Here is a 22,460-nt window from a genome sequence, read left to right as displayed (position 1 = left end):
TTTATTGATATAACTGTGCTGTATACGTTTACCTCGTTATATATTCCATTATGTAAACATATGCCTCCCACAACGGTTCAGTTTAATAAGGTACTCGTTTGTTTCAGGCTCACCCCTCCGTAAACATGAACTGTTCCGTGAAGCTCGCCTGAGTGATGTCAGTGATAGAATGTGATCATTTCGCGAGTCCCTCAGCTCGTAGTGTACTTTTTTGCCGCTTATTTTCCCCTTTTACAGGACGGCTTTTCGCAGTTCTATGAAGAGGATTAATATGACAAATGGCGATATTGTGAACAACTGTTGTCAGAGGTCAGGTCGCTTCCGTCTAGCTTCATATATTTAGGTGTATACTTCACGAAGTAACATTACAGGAAAGAAGGGTCCGGTATTGTTTTAATAGTTTGCTTTCAAGAGTTGCTGACATTTAGAATGTGCATGGCATATCATATTTAATGGTTGGTCGTGCAAGTTGGTCGACATCGGTTGTTTTCAATCGCTTTTGAGTATTTCTGTTGTCAAGTGAAACGCGGCAGATACTGGACGGGACTGGACAATGGTGAAGACAGTCGTCGGACGAGGCACGAAGTCTTTCGGGATTGCGTTCCACTCTTTTGCTTGAAGGACAATAGAACACAATCCACTTTCTTCGAAATTGATTTGACAAACCTTACCTTTCGACAGTTTTTGTCCGGAGCATCTCGGTTCTGGCTTGTCATTCATACAGCAGACTCATTGCCTTTTCGAACGAGAGGACCTGCCCTAATCGTCGATTGAGGATAACCACGACGCAAACGAGTCGCTGACAACCAAGAGTGATATTTCTCATCAGTTTTTTAGTCACACGTTGACTGCTACAACGATGTTAACTCAGGTAAAGTTACTTTAATGATCATTCCCGAATCAGCGAGGGTTAATTTGTGTCATGATATTGAACAAAACTGTTTGTGTGAATGCTAGCTACGTATGTGTGTGTGTGCGTGCGTCTGTGTGTGTGTTCGCGCGGTCTCGTACTTGTACTCAGTGTTCTTTTCATACATCGAATTAAACCATATATGATGCATCTTAATCACTGACGACCACTCGAATGTGACAGTTCTCTCGTATAACACAACAATTTCCCTGTTACGTGGGTTGATGGGTCGCTTTCCTCTCAATGTGGCATAACGTTACACTGCTAACTTATTTCAGGCTTGGTGCATCGAGGGACCTGTGATGGCCAATGTTGCCAGGAATTTAGCTAACGTTAACGTTAATTGTGTTCTTGTTCGTGCCATGTAACGGGTCGACTTTGTTGTTCAGTGATTGTTCTTCAAAGTGTTTGAAGACGTGGTTTTGGGCGGTCTCATATGATTGTGAAAGATTACAGCAGAGAACACATTTGGTACACCCTCTATTTACTAGCTATTTAACTATTTGTCATTCTCCGGTGACCGCCCCAGTAACGACAGGTTACTACCAAGTGCCACCGTCGCCATCTTTAGATAAGAGACGGAATTATGTTTTAAGATGTCAGAAAGAGTGAGTTTTAATACATGCATTATTATGATTATAGTGCTTAGAAGTTCATCCAAGAAAAAAAGCGAGCATTCTGGTGAAAGAATCCATAACCTGAATGATCCCTTGTGAAAATGAAGTGGACGTCCGCTATAAACGTCGAAAAGTTGGGCTTTGTTAAATGCCTGTCAGAATAATCGGTTTTGTGCGACATGGGTTTTTGTCCCTTTTGGGTTTCGCACAAACCATCATTACAATGTTAGCTCTTTGACTATGGAATGATTTCCTGTTGGCGATACAGTAACCGAGTGAATCAGTTCCACATTAGAGTTTTGCCGACTTCACATCTGCTACAAAAGCTACAATGTTGCAGTGTTTTATTGATTGTTGGAAAGGACGGTGTAAAAGTACTGGTAGAGTTGTATTATTTCTCAGAACCTACAACGCTATTATACACTGCACACATATCGACATGTACCTTTCATGTTTCAGTGGTACTCTAACAAGAGTGTCGAATACGTAGTATGTTCTCAAGGCTTTTCAGTGCAATCATACAGGAATCGAGTTCAGGTTGTTGAATTAGGGATAAAAGTCGCGTTTGCTTCATGAGATGAACATAGATTCATTTGATTGATTGCGCGACTCGGTCATGCTAGTCTAACCAGGCTTTAATGGAGACTTTAAGAACGTCGACTCTTTTGTGTCGCAATCTCCCCGTTGAGTGAATTTATTGAACGATGAGAATGCAATTGCATTGTTTGTGCCCTCGCTCGGGGATTCTGCCTTTCATATACTGTTTAATGTGCTATGTCGGATAACCGACAACATAATCGAGAGACGTGTCCCAGATGACAGATACAATGTACTCCATCCATTCGTCTTGTGGGACTGTTGCCTACGATTGAAACGGCAAGCTAAATCTGGCCGAATGGGAAGTCGAGAGACCCAGTTATCCGCGTTGTTCGAACACGATTTCGTTTTAAATCTAGACCACCTGAGCGTGGTCACACTTGGAAAAAGCAAGTCGACGGCAGACTACTCGTCGTCTGTAATTTTACCGATGTGCTTCCATGCCGGATTTGTCCATTATATAACAGGCTCACTTTCCTCACGGTGTTGTCGAGTAAAGTGCACGATCTGACAGCGCCTCCCGCGCTTCGCTTTGCTTCTGTGACGGTCCTAGACAATGGCTCCATCAGCCCGCTAAACGCCGTGGCAGACTAAACGGGAGCTGGTTATTTAGGACATGCCCCGAGACGAGATTACTTACGAGTGTTCATGTTACCTGACTTGGTAAATGTCAAGACTATGCTGCCAGAGTTTTTATTAAGAAGCGGTTTGTTTTTCCACAGAAAAAGAGAAAACGCACGGTGGAAGACTTTAATCAGTTCTGCACCTTCGTGTTGGCATATGCAGGATACATCCCGTATCCTTCAGAGGTATGTAAAGCTTGGTCTAGAGTTAAATAAAACTATTATTTAGTATGCCAAATAATTTAAATTGATGGCTGCTATATTGTGCAAACATCACTGTTTCATGTATTTGTTTATTATACAGTTTTTATTCTGTGGCTCTTTCATGCTTGTACATTATCGTATAGATTGGTTAGTAAACCGCACAAAGTTTAAATCAGTTAATCAGTCATATTAATTCAAAATTAAGAGCTTAAACTCTGATTGACAAAACCAAACTTAATAGAACAATCTCACCATCATCCAACTGACATAAAAAAAAACGTTTGATACTTAACTGTATCATGTACACAATGTATACACTGTAAAGCAGTGTATAGTGTCATAGGGATTGTTTGGATAAGTAGCCATTGATCATTGTAATGCCTGTCCTCCTACAGGAATGGTGGTGTAACAACAACGTTCCCAGGGACAGTGACACTTGTAGCCCCATTCACAGTGATGGCACTCTGCCTCCGAATAAGAAAGGGAGCGGCAAAGACAAGGCCAAGAAAAGGAAGCAGGACAAGAAGGGTGTCACACAGAGCGAGGGCAAGGCCAAACGCAGGAGCGGAGATGCCACCGCCAAGAAATCTCCCAAGACCAAGAAGCCCAGCAAAAGCTCGTCACCATCACAGCCACCACAATGGCCCACTGGAAGTTTATTCTCCAGCAGCAGTGACATGGTTGGAGCCTGCACAAGCACCGAAGACGTGCCGCCTTTGCCCATGCCACAGCCTCCCAGTGGAGAGTCTTCACCAGCTCCCAGCTCTGTGACCTGTCCAGTAGCTGAGCTGAACCCAAGCCACACTCCACCGCACAACGAGGAGCAGACCAAGATGGAGACCAGCTTCAGCGCCGACGTGAAAAGAGGAAGTGGCGCAGAGGAAGTCAAGGAGGAGCCGGTGGATCTGACCAGAGTGAGCTCCACGGAAAATGTGACGAAAGCAGAGCCCGAGGCGCAGCCGCCTGGCGAGGGGAACCGGGTGGAGGCACCCAGAGAGGAAGAGAGCGACGGCTGGGAGGGCAGCGAGGCCGGCTCGGGGGGCACGGACATCCTACGGTTGGTCATCGAGAGGCGACTGGGCAGCCGGCTACCGGAGGACCAGGAAACGGGGTACCACACAGATAGCACCCCGGACAGGAGCGCCAGCGACAACGAACAAGATACACGCACTGAAGAAGGAAACACTACTGCCGGCTCAGGTGTGTGTCTGTGTGTGCCTGTCTGTCTGTCAGTTAATTTGGCTGATACTATTATGTTAGTTTTGGCTGATACTATTATGTTAGTTTTGTGTCTGTATTACTGTTACTGGTTCAAACTTGATTAACTGTTGTATCGCTGTTCATTTTGTAGCTTGTGGCATGGAGGATGCTTCTACAGACAAGGCCAAAGGAGAAGGTAATTACACCGTAGTGATATTTTTAATATAGTACTATTATGTAATATAATGGTTAGGTATATTTTTGAGTGTGTTTGTATTCTTATTCCAAATGTTTGTTTAAATAATATGTGATAATCATTTCTTTTTGTTTCGTCCTCTATCTTTCCCTCAGATGAGGACTCATGGGACTTGATCACGTGTTTCTGCATGAAGCCCTTCGCCGGACGCCCCATGATCGAATGCAACGAGTGTGGCACCTGGGTGCACCTCTCCTGTGCCAAGATCCGCCGCACCCACGTGCCCGACATCTTTGTGTGCCAGCCCTGCCGTGACTCCAAACAAAACATCCGCCGATCGAACCGGGCACGCACTGTAAACCGAAAACGCTTCAGTGACTAAACACCTTCACATTCAGTCAACACCTGCATCAATGACTGGATATGTGCCGTTGTTGGTTTCTACAGACCTGACAATCTCAAAACACTTTATCACATTTTTTAATGTATGGACTTTGATAAGAAGAAGGGCGGACATTTTTAAGATGCTGAGCTTTTTGGACGATCTCTCATACTCATGGAAAGACTGACAAATGAGAGAGACAGAGACAAAGACTGAACTGTCAGATGTGGAACGGCCAAGTAAAAATACTTAGGGAAGGGAAGAGTGTTTCATGTGATGGATCTCATGAGGAAGTTTTAAGGGAGTTCGCACTTGTTGTTACTCATGCACAACCTGTCTTGTGACCCTAATACAACTCATTCCATCTGACCACTATCACCAACACGGAGAATGTGTTCCCAAGGGCTACCCCCACCACCCTCCCATCATCTTGAACTCAGACCCTTGAAACGTGTGACAGAAACTGTATTAAATATCCATAGATTGTAACTTTTTTGTTTGTTTATAAATGCAGTTTGAAATGTTAAGGGTGGCAAAAAGGCCTTTTTTTCTGACTTATCTGCTTAACATTGAGAGGAATTTCCTGCTATAAGAATATAAAACATAAGAATCTTCAAACACTGTAAATATTGCTCTGTTTTCTAGAGTATGAATATATATATATAAATATATATATATATATATATATTGCTATTTCAGTAATAAAGGCAGATATCAAATATGTTGTTTTTTTTCACTGTTGTTTCTATACGGGTTGAAAATGAAGACACATATATTGTGAAGCACTTTTTTTTATTTTGAAATCGCTTTCAAAGCCAAAATTTGTGAGATCACAATTTTCTAGGCATCACTTTTTTACAGGTCAAACATAATCTCAGCTCATATTGCATTGGAGACATGGAACTGAACTCCCTTAGAATGTAGCCCTTTGCGTTGTTGAAGTTTGTTCTGTGCACTCTGACCAGCCTCTGGATTCTAACACAACAACCTCTTGAAGGCACCATAATGCAAAAGCACAAGGTCTAATAGAAGCATGAGAAATACTACAGATGTACCCATTAAATCCGCTATCAGTGAAAGCAGCTCCAACTAACTTCTGTCAGACTTCTCCCATTTACATTACGGCTTTTGCCACTGTTGGAGACAACCAGTTCCCCTGAATATGCAGTGCAAATCCAAGACCGTAGGCAAGAATTCCAGTGTCGTCAGGAAGTTTCCTGACTGCCTTGGAAAGTCTTTTTATCTTTATCACTAAATCTATTTTTGTGATCATGACATAATTGGGGTCAGTTGAGGCATTACAAAAAGTATCACCAACATAAGCATTAAGGTTTTCATTATTTCCAGTATGAGGTCACTGGAACATAATACATTGATCACACACACGCATACCTCCACTATTGTTAGAGGCTTATCATTGTTACAGTTGCACAGCAGCCAGTGCCACTATTAACCTATTCTAGATTGAGCACAGCAGGCTTCACAGCAGCTACTGCCAGCTTAGTCAGTCAGTCATCCACTACATATCCTGTATACTGAACTGCAGACTCTGTGAGGTTTCATGGAAGGAGAACAATGGAAAAAAAAAAACATGCAGCAGATGGCCTCACTCCTCAGGCAATGCTGATGGTATGACATGGCCTTTCTCTCTCAGGCGTGGAAGGACCCCTTCTCTGTAGAACTTCTCCAGCTTTGTCACGGTGTCATACCAGAACTGCGGGTCAAAGGTCACAGGGACAACTGCGGTCTCACGCAGGGTGAATACCACCAGGTCGGCCTTGTGGATGCCCGTCACCGCCATCTGGCACTGCACCTGGGTGTAGTAGCTGTGCTTGGTTTTGAGTCGGTACTGCTGGTCAACCAGCTCCAGACAGAAAGCCGAATCCTGGAGGCAGGCGTCTCTCACGGTGTTCTCCCTGTGCTTGTAGGGACACTTGACCTCCAGGCAGAGGAGATGCTCCCCTGTCTGCTTGTCCTCCACGATGCCGTCGGGGCTCGCCGCCAGCCAGGCTCGCTGTGGGTCGATGAAGAGGCCGCACTCCTGCACCTTCACGGCACGGCCCAGTGACTTGCTCTTCAGCCTCTGGTAGACCTGCGCTGCTTGGGCCTCATGCTCGATGCCCCAGGTCATGGCCCGCGTCCTGACATTCTGGCCTTCTCCCAAAATGGCCGTCACGTAGGACTCCGGGGGAGTCCTGCTCTGGCCATTAACAAAGCGGCTGTGGGAGACGCGGTGAGCGGTGGAGGCAGTTATGCGGTTTTGACGCCAGGAGAACCAGTTTGGATTCTCGCTCTGGCCCCGTGTATGGACTTCCACAGCTCTGACAGTGGGCCTGTCCAATTTGACATCGAGGCCCAGGGGCACAGCCTCAGGCTTGGGACAAGACTCTTTAGCGTCTCCACTGTTTCCTGCGCTCTTTGTTAAGTGTTGGGCTGCTCTTGTAGCTGCACCTCTTTGTCCTGATGTCTGGGGGAATTGAGTTTTTGGGGTATATTTTCCAGCAGGCTGGGTAAAAACTCTTCTATTGGTGTCCTTTGGAGCTGTTGTTCCACTGCGTGGTTCATAGATTTTCACAGGGGCTGACTTTGGCCTCTGGGGAAAATTCCTTGAACCAGTGGTTTTAGACGATGTTGTGACAGTCTTGTTGTTGACCTTCTGCACTTTAAGGGTTTTTGGTGGAGCGGCGCTTCTGGCATGGCCACTGTCCTCTGCATTAGTGGAAGACATCTCTCAAGTTACAAAATGTAGTCACGGTGGAAGAATCTGGGAGTGAAAAAAAAGTTTTTGTTAAAAATATATACATTATATTCATCCATTTACCTGAGGAAGTCCCAGGTGGGTCAAAACGTTGTTGGTATAAATTAAAAGTTGGGAGCTAAATTCTGGTGTGCGGACATTCTCTCTTCTGTTTTACACTCGTATACCTTTGTCCTGCACCTGGCCTAAAGAAAGGTGGGATGTGCACACTACTCCACTAAAAATATATACATTACACAAAATAAGCATACATCCATTCAAGTCAAAACTCTCCATAGACAGTTCACTGCAAGTGCTCTTCATGACATAATTTAGCGCCAAATTTCAGGCTGGGTGTTGTAGTGGCTGGCATAAACAGACTGTGACGCAGAGATTTGTTTGGTTTGTAGTGCTGAGCTGCACGGGTGGAAACAGGTGTGAATAAGGTCTTCACGAGAGTCACTGTCTGCCTTCCAACAGGGATCACTTTAAACAATCCTCATTCAATCCCTCTCTCAACACATCCCTAGAAGTCTCTCTCTCTCGTATCTCCGCCTTCTCTGTCTTTTTTCCCTTTCCCTGTCTTTCTGCTCCTGAGTGGATAATCCTGTTAGCACCAGAGCTGGTGAGCTCCTTACAGTCAGGCCCCTCCCAATAGCCTCCTATGCACCCCCTATCCAGTCAGACAGCAGGCACACAGCAGGTGGTGGACAGGGAGGTTTGGGGGTTGCTGTATGTGTGTATGTGTGTGTGTGTGTGTGTATGTGGTGGGAAGGATGGGAGAGGGAGGTAGTTGTAAATAAGAAGCTCTATGTTGCCGTTCAAGTTCACAGCTCACATGACCATGGGCCAGTCTCCACACTGACTTGGCTGACTGAGAGAGTGGGGGTCTGTCTGCCACTGCATGCCTGGTCTTTGCTGAGTCAGACACTGGAACTGCCCTCAACAGCCTGGAGGTCGAGAGTAAAAGTAGATTCATGGTTGGATAAGGTCAAGTCAGGGACTGACCCTGCCCTGAGTGATTGGGCAATTGCGCTGATTGATCTGTTCTGTTAACCAAAACTTGTTTTCTCAATCTTATCACTGTTTCACTACCACATTTTGTTAGTGGTCTGTGTTTCACTGATTAATGTCCAACTATTTAAATACAGGGAGAAATTCATGAGATCTCAAGAAATGTTGAAGTATCTGGTCTACTATTGGAGTTTTTAACTCTAACTTTACCTCCATATTCTTAACAATCTACTCCAACTGATTCCCTTCTTACATAGTGAACAGCTTACACTTACACAGCTTAAAACTGAATCAAACTCTTTGGCATGCAGCTACAAAGAAACTCCACACTCTCTGACTGTGTGTGTGTGTGTCCCTAGAAGATTAGTCACCGAACATGGGATTGAGCGTGTCTGTCTAGGATCAGGATCCACACATTCACCTCACCTTGCTGCGTCCACCCTTGGAAGCTTGTGAACTGCCATGTGTGTGGCGCTATAAATAGCTCAGTGAGGACTTCACCGCACGTTTGTGGCAATGAGTTGTGGCTAGACGGAGAGAACACTGTCGCAATCTTAGGCTATCTCTAGTAAGCCATGTTTAATGCTTGGCTCGTGCCTTTTGCTCAAGCTCCTTCTAACATACAGGTGTGTAGTGTACTACTTCATGTTGACATCTCTGTTTTTAAAGGTCTGCTGTGTTGTAGCCTAGTATGTAAATATCAGTTTGGTGTCCAAAATCACTGCAGAATGATGTGAAGATTCAACAGCAACAGACTATACCTAGATGTTTGTTTTTCTTGGTGAACCACAAGTGCATGTTAACATGGAACCATTTGTCATTAATCTGTAATTGCATGTCAACCTATTTTTTACAGTCTATGATGTCAATGTAGAGCCATAATTCTCTGAACTCAATCGAACTCACAATGATAGTGACATATAATTGCAACTTGCTAAATAATAATAAGGTGGCATTCATTGAAACTACTAAAGGAAAACATGTTTGGGTTGTTTGGATTTGACATCCATCTATCTGCGTCTTTGGCGCCACCCGTTGTCTAAATCGAGCGAGCACAATCTGCCACAAGCCTCCTGTTTTCAGTTCCTCATTTGTGTGGTTTTGACAGGTGCAAGTCCGGGGATCAACAATGACTATATTAAGAGGATCAGGTGAGACCTCCTCAGTATTTCAACATACAACAGCATTATTGTATTTTAATTCAAGTGAACTGACCGAAAAGTGACAATGGTTTGTGAAGATCGATCAATTCCGTCAACAGGCTGTTCGTTATTTCCCTCGCATGTGGTTTATAATGCAGAACAGGCCATCATAAAAATGCTAGATAACACAGCAGCTAAACAATTATTCTAGCTTAGATAATCATTTACAAAGATTGTTAATTAGGACGAAATACGAAAGGGTTTAAGTAGACTAATACAGAATGTATAGCCTTCATGAAATATAGGCCTAGGCTAGCCTATATCGGTAAATAAACTTACCTGATTTGTGCCTCACCGTCAGAGTAGCAGATGGCTGACAGTTCAGGAGAAATGAAACTAAGTTTTGTTCGAGCACAAGTGACTCATTGCCATATGACAGCCCAACGTCATTTCCTAACTGTACTTCGCTTCGATTTGCTTTGTCCTCTCAGACAAGTCTCAAACATGCCCTGCTGACTAATTTCCACAACGCACAGCAGCATGGTAACAGAAGTAAACACACTGTAAACAATGTAGCAAATGTGAACACGAATTTTTATTTGACTTAATTTAATTTAAAAGAGGCTAGCGTAGGCTACTATGTCTCGCATTGCAACTTGCCGGGGAAACCACTTTGATGAATCTCAGCAAAGGAATTACAGTGTAGCAATCAGGGGTTATGCTTGCGCTAACAGAAAGCAGGTCGAGACTACTGGCTCGCAGGTCTACCCTTGTTGTGTTCATCATATGATTACAACCATTTGTCAAAGACAAATTAAGAAATGCAGGGCAAACAGTGACCTAGTAGCATGTTATCATTCTAACAACAGTTCGCTAAATAAATAAACGTGCCTTCCCTTGTCCAAATGGTAGCTACATCAAAGTGATCGTTCGAATTGTGGTTTACAATGGTTAGGTAACAGATAGCAAGAGGCTGTAAGTCCATTGGGGGCTAGCTGGCGGTCCGCTGGTATTTTACTCATCGGTTCTGGCGGGTTGCAGACAAATTGCTTAATTTGTTCAGATAGGCCTATAGGCCTACTCCATATATCATTTTATTAACTTTTCTTAATATTCATGACAAGTTATACATTTAAAGAGATGGTAGTCCAACGGCGGCCCGCTATCTGCCAATCTGATTATGCTATCTGGGAATGAATGAAGTTCATTTTCTTGTCCCCTTAGGAAGAATCGCGAATGCTTTAATCTTCAAAGTTCCATAGACTGTTTAGGATACTTTTGAATAATGACGCAACGGGTCACCTTTGAACCATGCATGGTAAAGATTTAATTTATGTTTCTGCAGCTTCGTAGGCTACATGGGCGAACTTTATATGCAAAAAACAAGTAGGCTAGGCTACTGTATTTATTTTACTTTGTATAGCTTTGAATAAACTATTAATTTACCGTCATCAAACATTTATGGACATTCTTTGTCTACAATTTTTACCCCATCATGCAGGTGCAGATGGCAGTCTCTCAGATCACTCCCACCTTGTATCTCAGTGGCATAGATGCTGCATTGAACCGCGCAGCCATCACCAGCCGGCACATCACTCTCATTGTGAATGCCACGGTGGAACACATAAGCCCTGATTACACTGGTGTAGAGTGCATACGTGTACCCGTCCTCGACCAACCCCACGCTTCATTGTCAGAGCACTTTGACCCAGTGGCGGAACGCATCCATGACAACAAGACTGGCAACACTCTGGTGCACTGCACTGCTGGCAGGAGTCGATCAGCTTCTCTTGTCATGGCGTACCTGATGAAGTTCAAAGGGGCCACGCTTCTCCAAGCTCACCACTGGGTTCTGGAGGCCAGGCCATTCATTCGACCCAACGCTGGGTTCTGGCGACAGCTCCTGGAGTACGAGCGGAGACTTCATGGGAAGAACTCTGTCAGGATGGTTGCCACGTCCCTTGGGGTTTTACCAGAGGCTATAGATGTGAATAAGGGGTCAGAGTATTGTCTGAATGTGTGACTGAACTTGGACTAAACCTTTTCTAGAATAATTAAACCACACTGTCAATATGAAGTACTTTTTTATTAACACAAAGTTACAGAAATAATATGACTCAAAAAAATTCACTAAAATATGACATGCAAAGTCATGTCTCAGAAACACAAACCACACTGTTTGATTGGCCGATTTCATCAAACCTAAAGTATTTGAGCTCAGGATATATTAAGTATGAAAGATAGGAACCTTTTGATTCCAAACCAGTCCAATGACTAGATCATGTCCCAACAGTCTCACGGAGTCTGTGGAAGTAATTATGAGTGTGTTGGGTTCTTCAGGGGAGTTTTATAATGCAGGGGAGAGCAGAATTCAATACTGGAAACTCATTTTGACATGAATGTCATCGAGTATCTGCTGTAGCTCCTCATCTTCAAAGCGACCTTCAAGACTGAAGGGGAAAAATAACAGATCAGTCTTATGAAAAACCGAACACAACCTGAAATTACCTGATATGTGAGAATAGTATGAATGAACAAGAAAAAAGGTGAACTGAAACTTAACACTTTTTGTTACAGAGCAGCTATGAAACAGAGCAAAGAATTCCTCTCTATATCTTTGTGGTTTCTCAAGCAGTGCTTCCCAAACTTTTTATTTCGCGGCACACTATTTACTATGAAAATATTTTGTTATTTGTTATTATTTATGAAGTTAAACATACAGGGTTCTAGAAAGGAGGTTTAACAAACTCTCTGTCTGATCTGATCTCTGGGTTGATCTACCCTGAGATGGGAAACTGAGAGTTTGGTTCCAAAAACTTCAGCGCGTGCCCGATGATTAGGAAAAGCCATCATCAATGGAGCTCAGAAATGACGAGTCACCATAGGAACTGGTTAGAAAACTTACCCCTCTTCTTATGTCACTCCATTTGAGAAGTTATCCCTACTAGCAGTGTGCACGATTCCGAAGGAAAATGCAGCACAGTCTTAGAATTAGGTTAAACTGGTGGTTGCACGTCACCAGTAAATTATTAAAATGGTTTGTGCTGTTAATTGTTTTATGAGCGGTATATTTCCTGACCGGTGACTTAAAAATGACTTAAAAACCCTAACAGCATAAATTATGTTTTTAATGGCACAAGCCATCACAAACTGTAGCCTACTAAGATTAGCCTTCTATTTTTAACCGACTATGTTGCTGCACCTGTCAATGACTTTGATACAGTAGCCTAGATTGGTTTTAAACAAACTCATTTTATTCAGTTGCTAAGTAGCCTATTTCAATTTTCAAAATTATAACGTTTGATTGAGGTTAATATTTGTGATCTCAAAATCCTCCCTGGGCATAGCCTAGGCTATGCAAATGAATTTGCACTTGCGTTGAACTAATAGAGGAGAAAATGACAGCTTTAACAGCTCAGTAGGAGGGAGGAGATACGGAGAAACTGGGTTTGTTAAAGAAAACCTGCTAGGGAGTGGTGACTGACTCAAAGTTTGAGTTAAGTTTCTTACTGGAACAAGAAACCCATTGTTTCCCTCTTCTCAGGGTTAACAAACTAAAGATTTTTTTTTTCCTGCTCTCTGGAATAGGCCCCTGAAGTCACAACATAAATTTGTTGCTGTTTATTGCCCGTCGCCAAAAAAAAAATCAACGCATAATGTCAAGAAGGTATATTCTGAGAGTCTGTGGCCAAAAGTCTCAGAAACAGGCTTTCATAGGGTGGGTTCGTGGTCAGGAATTTGTACAACTGTACAAGTATTTGTACAGTTTTTGTCAATACCTTTCATCTACACACCATGGCAGATTTAATACAATCAGGCTTAGAAGCCATTTTGTGAAACGTGATTTCAATAGACTACAGTTTAGGGCAAATTGTTAATATTTATTCAGGGGAAAGAAAAAAAACACAACACAGTTCTTTTTAGACAGTTTGAAAACACTGTTCTAAGAAACAGAACAACTTTGCCAGCTGTGTGAGATGCAGCTTCCTCAGTACTTTATTTTTGTTGCATGTTCCACAGTCCAAAATCATGAAACGAGATTTTAAAATGAACCTGTCTGGTGAAGACGAAGTCCTGCCCTCACAAAACTGTTATTGCGAAAAGAGAGGTCTTTTGTTGCATTTTGACCTTACCACATGACAACAGCGTTTTTGGGGCCTGTATTTGGCCCCAAATTTTTGTAAACGGGTTTCTTAATCAATATGGCAATGAGAATTATTTATCTTGACATCAGTTATCAGTTGATTTCTATTTCTACAAGAAGGACCTAATCTATTAGACATCAGCAGCCAAAGCCTTGTCTGGGTTTTTCTGATATAAAATGAAAAAACCTTACAAAGGGCAAGTGCACTTCACTGGGAAAATTATTTGCCTAAACCATCTCTTTGCAGTATCTTTTAACAGCATGTTTTCTGTTTTTACCACAGAAATACACTTTATTTTTGTGAATTCATATACAAATGCACAAGTTGCATCTAAACCATTAGGGATTTCTGCCTCATGTTTGCTAATGTTTTTTTTTTTTCAGGCAAAGTAAACGTTGACCATCAGTTGGTGGGTGAGGGAAGGTTTGTGTAAGTCAATGTCAAATCTGAGGTCCTACTCTGCAGCAGTGTGAATAAAGTACAGAACCAGTACAAACATTGATAAATTACATTTACAATAGTGCATGTGATTGAAATCTTTCCCACTTTAACTTATGAGGACAGCAAGCCACAGGCCAACCTCATGCACTATGTAGAGCTGCAAATCCATGGTTCAAAATCAACTAAGGCCCATAATATAGTATGTTACAATATATATCAATATGATATTTACAAAATAACATGATATATTAAAATTGTTTAATGTATTATTCCATTTGACAAGAATTCACAACAGCATAGTACTAACCGATTTAGAGTACAGTAGATATAGAACTACTGAGGACTAGGGTTGCAAAGGGGCGGAAAGTTTCCGGTAAATTTCCGGAAACTTTCCGGAAACTTACCATGGGAAGTTAAGTTGGGGATATTGGTTTCCAATTTGGAAATATTCCAAATTGGAAACTTTAATGGAATTAAAGGAAATTATGGGAACTTACGGGAATTAACTGGGAATTATGGGTAATTCATACAAACTGTTTCATATACAAACATTAACATTTCGTTTTGTAATAAGCAATATGATTTGTATGTTGCTATTCTCGCTTAGCTTAGCATACAAAGCTAGCTAGCATGCTAGCGGGAATCCCATTATCTGCCTATGGTTTACTAGCGTGCTAAACTAGCAACACTGAACTGCCCGAAATACACCACACCACTCAACAACAAAATCCGATTGGTTGGAACATTTTTTCCCCATGCATATGAACGCACCATACGTTTCCTTTATGTCTAGCAGCCTATGCCGATTGCTGTGTGCATGTGATTGACATATGTGCAGGGTAGAAATTTGACTGAAATTGTATTAAATCAGGTTGTTTTAACTAATATTAGACTGCAAGATGGGGTTTTGTCCACTACATTTAAGTTCCCTGTTATAGACTAACTTGCCATATTAAAAAATCCCAGTTTATTCCCATTAATTCCCGTTTATTCCTGTTAATTCCCATATATTCCCATGGAAAGTTTCCAACTTTGAAAATTCCCGGAATTTTGCAACCCTACTGAGGACCTCATTCAGAACAATATGACCTTAGAGTAAACCCAAACAAGATACTACGTGTTGTTTGGTACATTGTTTCCTGTGACAAGCTACCAACCTACCTGGGAATAAGGGCTTTTGCCTCCTCAGCAGGCTCTGGACACAGATTAGCTAGGCATGCCAGCTCAAACTTGTGCAGCTTTTTTTGCAAAAGCAAGCTGTATGAAAATGACAAATAAATAAGCTTTAGTATTCATTCTGAGGAATGAAACATGGATTAATTTACAATACCCATGGCATACTTCATATCTCAAATGAAACCACTTAACATACAGCATACTATCTGTATACAGTGTGTGAGGAAATGGGGAAGTGTATATTATTCCTGGAGCACTACAAGGAAGTGTGATTTTCCCAGTATTATTTACCCTAACAAAATGTAGGATGTAGGAGCGACACATCAGACCAAATTAATATGAAATTGGCTAACATCGTGGCAATCATGGATTTCATTCAGGAGTAAGACAGCCGCTGGGCTTGGGTAGACCCCTTTTGTCAGATGGTGTCAGTCCAGTTGTTTTTCATGTGAACACCAAAAACCTAAAGATTTTTTTAAAGAAGTGGTTGCAAAGAGTACCAACTAATTATTGATGGTGGATGACTACTATAATTGTTTAGGAACAATAATAGATAAATGATCATGTAAATCTAACACCAGTGTTATTAATGAAGAGAGGGTTGGAGCTGAGACAGTTCAGAGCAGACAGACAGATATTGGTTCTTATCTAAAAATTTCATGACAATATAATTGTCCCAAGTAGTAAAGAAAGGTAAGGCAATTATTAGATGCATCACATCCCTAGCATATAAGCCGAGATGGTATAGGGGTCATCCCTTCAAACCAACTGGGCTTACAGATCATTCATGCCTACCGGATTTGCACTGCTGAACAAGCTAGGAAAAAATGGGTTTTTAGGTCAGTGTTTTTTATGGTGTCTAATGAATGCTGTATGGCATTCAAATGAAAGCTTCATTCTGAAACGTGTCTGTTCCTGTTTTGAACAATCACAGAGGATTGAACAGGCTTGAACCAGGGCAAAGAGGAGTGCACACTTACTGTACACATACAGCAAGAAACTGAGCAGGAGAACAAATATATTGTATCTATCGTATCCTCATAGGTCCTCAGGTGGCAGATTCAATGAATGGTAGCCTACCCGCGAAACACCACACACACACACAAAGTCAACAGAAAAGAAACTGTTAAGATGGGCACAAGAGCAGTCAGTGAGAACAACTGAGAGAACGTTTTATGGACAGCCAAATCTAAGGTGTTCAGATCACATTTGTGTGCTGCGGAACAAATAAGACTGCTTAGCTACAGTGCATTGGAGGAAATGTGATGAGGGTGCTTTAGAGGTAGTGAAGTAGGACATTTGTACAGGATAAAGGGATATTGAAGAAGGGAGGCTTTAAGTCTATTTTGTAACGTCAGGCCAACCCTGTGTATGGTGCTTGATTGGAGCCACTCCTAAATGACAAGTCACCCAGTCCAAGCTATGCAAGAGAACTGTGTAGGCTTAGTGAAGTAGTCAGCTTGTATTCAATAATGGAGTGCGATGGACATTTCTAAGTGTTCTGAAACTTGAATGATGTCCTCAGATTACATGCAGTTCATGTATTACAACTTTATGCACACATACATTACTTTTAGTTCCATTACTCACCTTCGGACACTAGCTATAGTTTCCCTGTTTTTATACCGACTGAATCGTGCGGTGTAGTTAAGGGTCTTCATGAATACTTCAGAAAGTTCTTGCTCATCCTCTGCACTTTCATTCTGTTGCTTTCGATGTTCCAACAGCATGTGAACCTCTGAATTTAGAAGTGTCTCTGCATTCTCAAATTCTAAGGGGAAATTGACACAATACAAAATCGTATGTTAGTGAAAATACACAAAAACATTTATATGAGAATGGGTTTCAAATAAATGTTTTACGTTGCTGGAAACATTAATCAAATGACTGGCTTACCTTTAGGGAAGATAAGTTGAGAAGCATCCTCTTCGACATCGCCAACAACTGGTCCTTGGTTGCCGACGGACGCCATACTATGTTCCGGTGAGTGAACGTTTAAAAGGAAGTTAAAGCAACCACAAGGACGAAAACGCAGCTTAAACTTGATAAACAAAATACAAAGAATCCAAACTTGACCTACATATCAGGGGGGTTCTCCACATAAGCAGAACACGTTCGTACGTTCGTAAGACAATGCGCCTTCCTTGGTTTGAAAACATGGCTGTAGAAGGCTACAGTGTTAAAGTTTTTACTAGCGCCCTCACAGTACGGGAGGTTTACTACTGCGAGCCGATTGCGATTATGGAGCCTCCGAAGGGCCATGGTAGGATTTTATTTTGGAGGCGGATACGTGGGCTACTTTTAGAGCCCCCTTTCTATTATATCATATTCCCTCGCAACAGTTGTGCATTCCCTCGCAATAAGTTTAGCATTCCCCTCGCAAAATATGCATGTGGGTGAAATCAGTTCCTGCCATTCTACAAATTCATGATGGGGTGACATGTGTTAACCTGACTCTCTCCAGATGAATTTCGTTCCGCCTAGCATCTTCATCTGGCGAGAGTCAGGTTAGACATGTGTAGCCTACTGTTGATTCTTAAAAATCTTGCGTGCACAGCAAGTTCAAGTTGTGATTTTTGCTATGCACATGTTTATTAGTGTCCTCTTTGATCATGGACAATTTGAAATACACAGGTATCTCTGATCCAAAGATATCAGCAAAAGTTTTTTTTTTTTCCAAAGTAAAAATGTTCACTTCACATAGGCTGCTACCTTCCACAATTCTCATTAGGCCTACCCTTATGTGACTGTTATTTTGTGCCCTATAAACCGGCATATTTCATGACATTGTAATGTAAGGTTACTGAAAAAAATAGTTATTGAACATTCCATTTGTAGGCTACTGTTCGCCATATCTGTTCCTGTGTCAAATATTTTTTTTTTTTTTTTTTTTATTTTAACCAACACTAATTTAAATGAAATTTAACACTTTGCCCAATTGTTTCAAACATTTTGCCCATGTAAACAATACATGATCACATAAGATCATGTAGGCCTATGACCTCCCCCATGACATAATACATAATAGTTAACAATACTTTGTAGTAGTGAAGCACTACCTTAGTTCAACTGAAAGAGCACTGATCAAATGCTACAGGAGATGAACGAAGAGAGAAGGCAGTGTGTTATTTCTCAGAAATAATGACCAATTCATACATCTGCTTTTTATCAATCGATATTTCACACAATTCCATAAGTTTCACATACAGTATTGTCACAAGAGAGGATTATTGTGCAAGGCAAATCAGTGTTTTCCTGGTAATTCTCTGTAATCAGGTTTCTTCACTTATACCATCTCACCTCTGCACTCTCTTTCTCCATCAGTTATTTAACCATTTCGCATACCATTTCCAAATCAAGTGATTATTTTGGAGTGATACCAGAGACTTTCTAACGAGGAGACAGAGCACTTAAAGAATCTCCCATAGGAATGTATGGGGTTAGTTCTTAACGCAAAAATGGCAATCGTCTACACATATTCCGCCCATTCCGCCGCCAAATGTTGACATGTGAATACATCGTGCCAATCATGTGGTATGGTGTGAATACATCGTGCCAATCATGTGGTATGTTGTGAATACATCGTGCCAATCATGTGTTGTGATCTCGCAGCTGGAGTTTGGTTGGTGTGTCGTGATTCGTGAAGCATTGCGCACGCACAGTTCTACCCGAAATAGAAGATGCCTGATAAGAGCCCAAAAAGCTTTGCAATATGGCTGCCGAGTGGAGGGACTTGCCTTAAAGGACTTTGGTAATACTACTGTAGCATGCACCCACTTATGAGTAAACATTTATCATGTATTGCTGTAATACTGCTCTTTCTTTCTTGAAATACCATTTCATGTCAGTCTCTCTTTTTCACCAGCACAGACTATGGCTACCTTTATAAAGTCATTGGGCTACACCAACATAATGTAATTGTCCGTACACCAACATAATGTATTACTTGTCCGTGCATCAAACCACTTTTCCTAGCATTTTTCCTTTTCTGCATCTTCTCTCCTGAGGATGGTTTGTAATAATACTAGGTTTAACTCATGTATCAATACACGGGTTTCCCGTTTACCAGCAAAACTAGATGCGCGCGCAGCCGTGGGGCAGAAGACGCTTGGTGGCCGTCCACAACGTTATAAACTTAACCTAAATAGTCGGCTGCTGTAAGCTACAATCTGATTTTTTTGTATACCCCTGTTGTCTCAATGTTAATAACATCTCATTTCAGACTATATTTCAAAGTTTGCCGTTCATTTGCATTATTAATATAACATCATTATTTTGTCATTTTGGCTAAGACATGCATTCCATTAGGGATATTGAACATATTTAACATTCTCTAACCATCGTGATTTCGAATTGGTGCAGTTTTCAGCACAAAAACTCATTGTATTCTTTTGCTCTTTTGCATTGCTCTATGCTGTTCTATGGTGCTTTCTGCCTCTTGGTTGCGCACGCATGTTTTCGTGACGTTGCATAGAAATCCATGTATAGAGATATTGCTTATTGCACATAGTCGATGACCCCTCTGCCCTAAGAGGATATGGGCAAACAAGTTTTTTGTAAGTTTCTGCTTTGCACCAGATACAGCTCTGGAAAAAAGTAAGAGATCACTGCACATTTGTCTCATGTCATCCTATGGTTGCTGAGTGATATTCAAATGAGTTGACGGTCATATTAAAAGACCACTGCAAATTTGAATGACTGTCAACTGATTCAAATGTCACTCAGCAAACATAGGATGACATCAGAAAATTATACAGGTCTCTTAATTTTTTCCAGAGCTGGAGTTGCTCATGCTCACCAGAAACTTTTGTGTAGGCATCAGTGCGCATTAGAAACTTTCATGTGCACACCAGAAAGTGGATTATTGTTTTTGCTCATGTCCGTTTAGGGGGCAACTCAATACGAATAAGCATTCCCTGTATGTCCCTTTGGATTAAATTGATTTGATTAAAAAAATGTTTTAAAAAAATCATGGGTGAATCTTTGCCTACCTATTAAAAAGGGTAGGCTATCACAACAGTAGCCAACTTTGACACATGCCACTCTCCATTTAAAGTATTTAGGATAATCTCTCTGCTGAAATAATCGACCAAGGCAGCAGATATAAACATATAGACCCTACATATGTAGCCTACATAGCCCATGTACAGCCAAAAATAAAGGCAACACGGCTTATCTGATAGTAGCTGTCTGGTCTGTCTCACATCGTTCTTAGTAGACCAATCAGAACCAGGGATGGATTACTGAATGGGACTACTGGGCCCAGTCCCAGGGGCCCAAGGGCTCAGGGGGCCCTGAAGCTCAAGCCTCTGTGTGAGGTCACTATGTCAATCTATTCATTTTTTTCCACAAAACTCGCCAGAAGTCATCATTTAAGGGGTTATTTTTCAAAATTCTCTTACAGGGGGCATGCCCCCAGACCCCCCATTGTTGAGTTACTAACTTTTTCAGGGGGGCCCTTTTCATGTCTGTGCCCTGGCGCCCAGTGACTCATAATCAGTCCATGATCAGAACAGGTCTATTTTGCACAGGCTGCTGGAATCCTTTGCATGTCAATCTGCCCTTCCTTGAATCTATTTTTCAATGTGCCTATAGGCTTCAATAGCTTAAATAGTTTAGTCCTTCATGCGTCAATAAATAATGAAAAATCAAATCAAATTATGAAATCAAATTTAATAAATTTTAATTAAATAAATAAAATTTAATTAATTTAATAAAATAGTAAGATGAAAAGTATTTAATTATGCTACAGATGCAGGCTTTTTACTGACCGATATATTGACACATGGGCTACAATGAAAGATAGGTTGATAGGCCTACAAAAACAAAAAATCCTCCACAGGCAAGGCTACTGAGAGAAGTTAAAATAAGAAATTAATGGCATGTTTTACTGAAGAATTCATTCACGCAGGACCAGGTATTTAAATGTAACAATGCACCATTCACTGTAGTAGCCTATCAAGCCTGTCATAACATGCTGTGGCTGTAGTTTTGATTTCAAAGCACGTTTTCACATCAGATTCGGGTTACACTCCTCCACATACCTGGGCCAGAGTTGAACTCGTTCCTAATCATTGCTGGTTACAACCATATCTGGCTAACAACTGTCTCAGCAGCCAGATGAATACTCATTAATTATTCTCCTTGGCATGGCACAAAACAGTTGCGTTGGCCGGGAATCGAACCCGGGTCAACTGCTTGGAAGGCAGCTATGCTAACCACTATACCACCAACGCTCACGTGTTCCTTGGAGAGACACCACCGAGAAGAACGTCCAATTCCGTATCATTGCTTCTTGCTCCAATCTTCTCGTTGGCATATGTTACGCCTAACGATAGATTAATGCCCCCTTGTGACCACCGTCGCAGTCGTCAATTTACGCGACAAACATTAGGCTACCTACTAAACTAATAATAAGTTACGGTAGCCTACACGGTTAACAGTTAGATCAACCTCCTTAGCAGCTCTAGGCGAACCCACTCTTCACCCATGAGGCTGTCAAGTTGACCGTGTCCATCTCTTCACCAAACTACGACAGTATTTGAAACTGGAAAATGTCAGAGGCCTGGCATTAGTTTCAGTTCCCCTTTCCTCGGCCGTCCACTTTCTTTATCTCCGTCTCTGGCGTCCTACTTGTATGTAGCCTAGTAGCCTAGTCTCCAGAGCTCTGGTAGTCTCTTAACGCCCCCTGTTGGCACTCCCAAATAATTTTGTTCGTGTCGGTCTTCCACTTTGTGCCACACAAGATGGGGACATGGTAGCCAAAGGGCAACTGTGGAGCAGATGTTATGCTACTTTGAAATGCAATATGACTTTGGGAAGAGGGGGAAACTAGTCGCCACGACGTAAGTGTGTAGCACGTAGACGCGTGTCAAATAGAAATTCAATTCACTGGAGCTGATAGGCATAGTAGATGAGTGATACCAGAGTGATGCTGAACTCTCTCCCCCCTCTCCCCCCTCCACCCTCAGCTACATAACATCCTGGACTTTGGACCCACAATGGCTGCCTTGCACTACTCCACTTGTACACTTGCACACTTTGCAACTTGTTGTTGTTGTCCTGTTGTCCTGAAA

The 22,460-nt window shown here is 41.9% G+C and overlaps 4 protein-coding genes and 1 non-coding gene across 8 annotated transcripts; 2 read left to right on the top strand and 3 right to left on the bottom strand.

Annotated features, from left to right (window-relative positions):
• The first annotated feature begins 167 nt into the window (after positions 1 to 167).
• On the top strand, positions 168 to 5,450 carry LOC125307788 (PHD finger protein 13-like). Its single transcript, XM_048263850.1, has 5 exons — positions 168 to 871; positions 2,847 to 2,933; positions 3,347 to 4,151; positions 4,303 to 4,347; positions 4,503 to 5,450. The coding sequence occupies exons 1-5, from the start codon at positions 860 to 862 to the stop codon at positions 4,727 to 4,729; spliced, it is 1,176 nt and encodes a 391-aa protein (XP_048119807.1). The 5' UTR covers positions 168 to 859; the 3' UTR covers positions 4,730 to 5,450.
• Positions 5,451 to 5,504: 54 nt separating this feature from the next.
• On the bottom strand, positions 5,505 to 11,133 carry LOC125308262. 2 transcript variants are annotated; one of them, XM_048264641.1, is made up of 2 exons: positions 11,112 to 11,133; positions 5,505 to 7,493 (listed from the first exon to the last, which is right to left on the bottom strand). In XM_048264641.1, exon 2 carries the CDS (start codon positions 7,455 to 7,457, stop codon positions 6,336 to 6,338), a length of 1,122 nt encoding a protein of 373 aa, XP_048120598.1. In that variant the 5' UTR covers positions 7,458 to 7,493; positions 11,112 to 11,133; the 3' UTR covers positions 5,505 to 6,335. The 2 variants fall into 2 exon arrangements, with proteins under 2 accessions (XP_048120598.1, XP_048120597.1); XM_048264640.1 differs by lacking the exon at positions 11,112 to 11,133 and adding an exon at positions 9,962 to 10,117.
• On the top strand, positions 8,501 to 11,699 carry LOC125308264 (dual specificity protein phosphatase 14-like). Of its 2 annotated transcripts, XM_048264644.1 has the most exons (4): positions 8,501 to 9,106; positions 9,589 to 9,631; positions 10,847 to 10,940; positions 11,124 to 11,699. In XM_048264644.1, exons 3-4 carry the CDS (start codon positions 10,908 to 10,910, stop codon positions 11,643 to 11,645), a joined length of 555 nt encoding a protein of 184 aa, XP_048120601.1. In that variant the 5' UTR covers positions 8,501 to 9,106; positions 9,589 to 9,631; positions 10,847 to 10,907; the 3' UTR covers positions 11,646 to 11,699. The 2 variants fall into 2 exon arrangements, with proteins under 2 accessions (XP_048120601.1, XP_048120602.1); XM_048264645.1 differs by lacking the exon at positions 10,847 to 10,940 and having other exon boundaries at positions 8,506 to 9,106.
• polr2d (RNA polymerase II subunit D) lies at positions 11,690 to 17,600 on the bottom strand. Of its 2 annotated transcripts, XM_048264642.1 has the most exons (5): positions 17,465 to 17,600; positions 17,281 to 17,357; positions 16,975 to 17,155; positions 15,370 to 15,465; positions 11,690 to 12,072 (listed from the first exon to the last, which is right to left on the bottom strand). In XM_048264642.1, the coding sequence occupies exons 2-5, from the start codon at positions 17,354 to 17,356 to the stop codon at positions 11,994 to 11,996; spliced, it is 432 nt and encodes a 143-aa protein (XP_048120599.1). In that variant the 5' UTR covers position 17,357; positions 17,465 to 17,600; the 3' UTR covers positions 11,690 to 11,993. The 2 variants fall into 2 exon arrangements, with proteins under 2 accessions (XP_048120599.1, XP_048120600.1); XM_048264643.1 differs by having other exon boundaries at positions 17,281 to 17,599.
• A 3,948-nt stretch (positions 17,601 to 21,548) lies between these two features.
• trnag-ucc lies at positions 21,549 to 21,620 on the bottom strand. The gene has a single exon. It is a non-coding gene; the product is annotated as a tRNA-Gly (tRNA).
• Between the last annotated feature and the right edge of the window lie 840 nt (positions 21,621 to 22,460).

This window comes from Alosa alosa, chromosome 15 (assembly GCF_017589495.1).
Source record: "Alosa alosa isolate M-15738 ecotype Scorff River chromosome 15, AALO_Geno_1.1, whole genome shotgun sequence".
Lineage (NCBI taxonomy): Eukaryota > Metazoa > Chordata > Actinopteri > Clupeiformes > Clupeidae > Alosa > Alosa alosa.
This window is presented reverse-complemented; position numbering and strand designations above follow the sequence as displayed.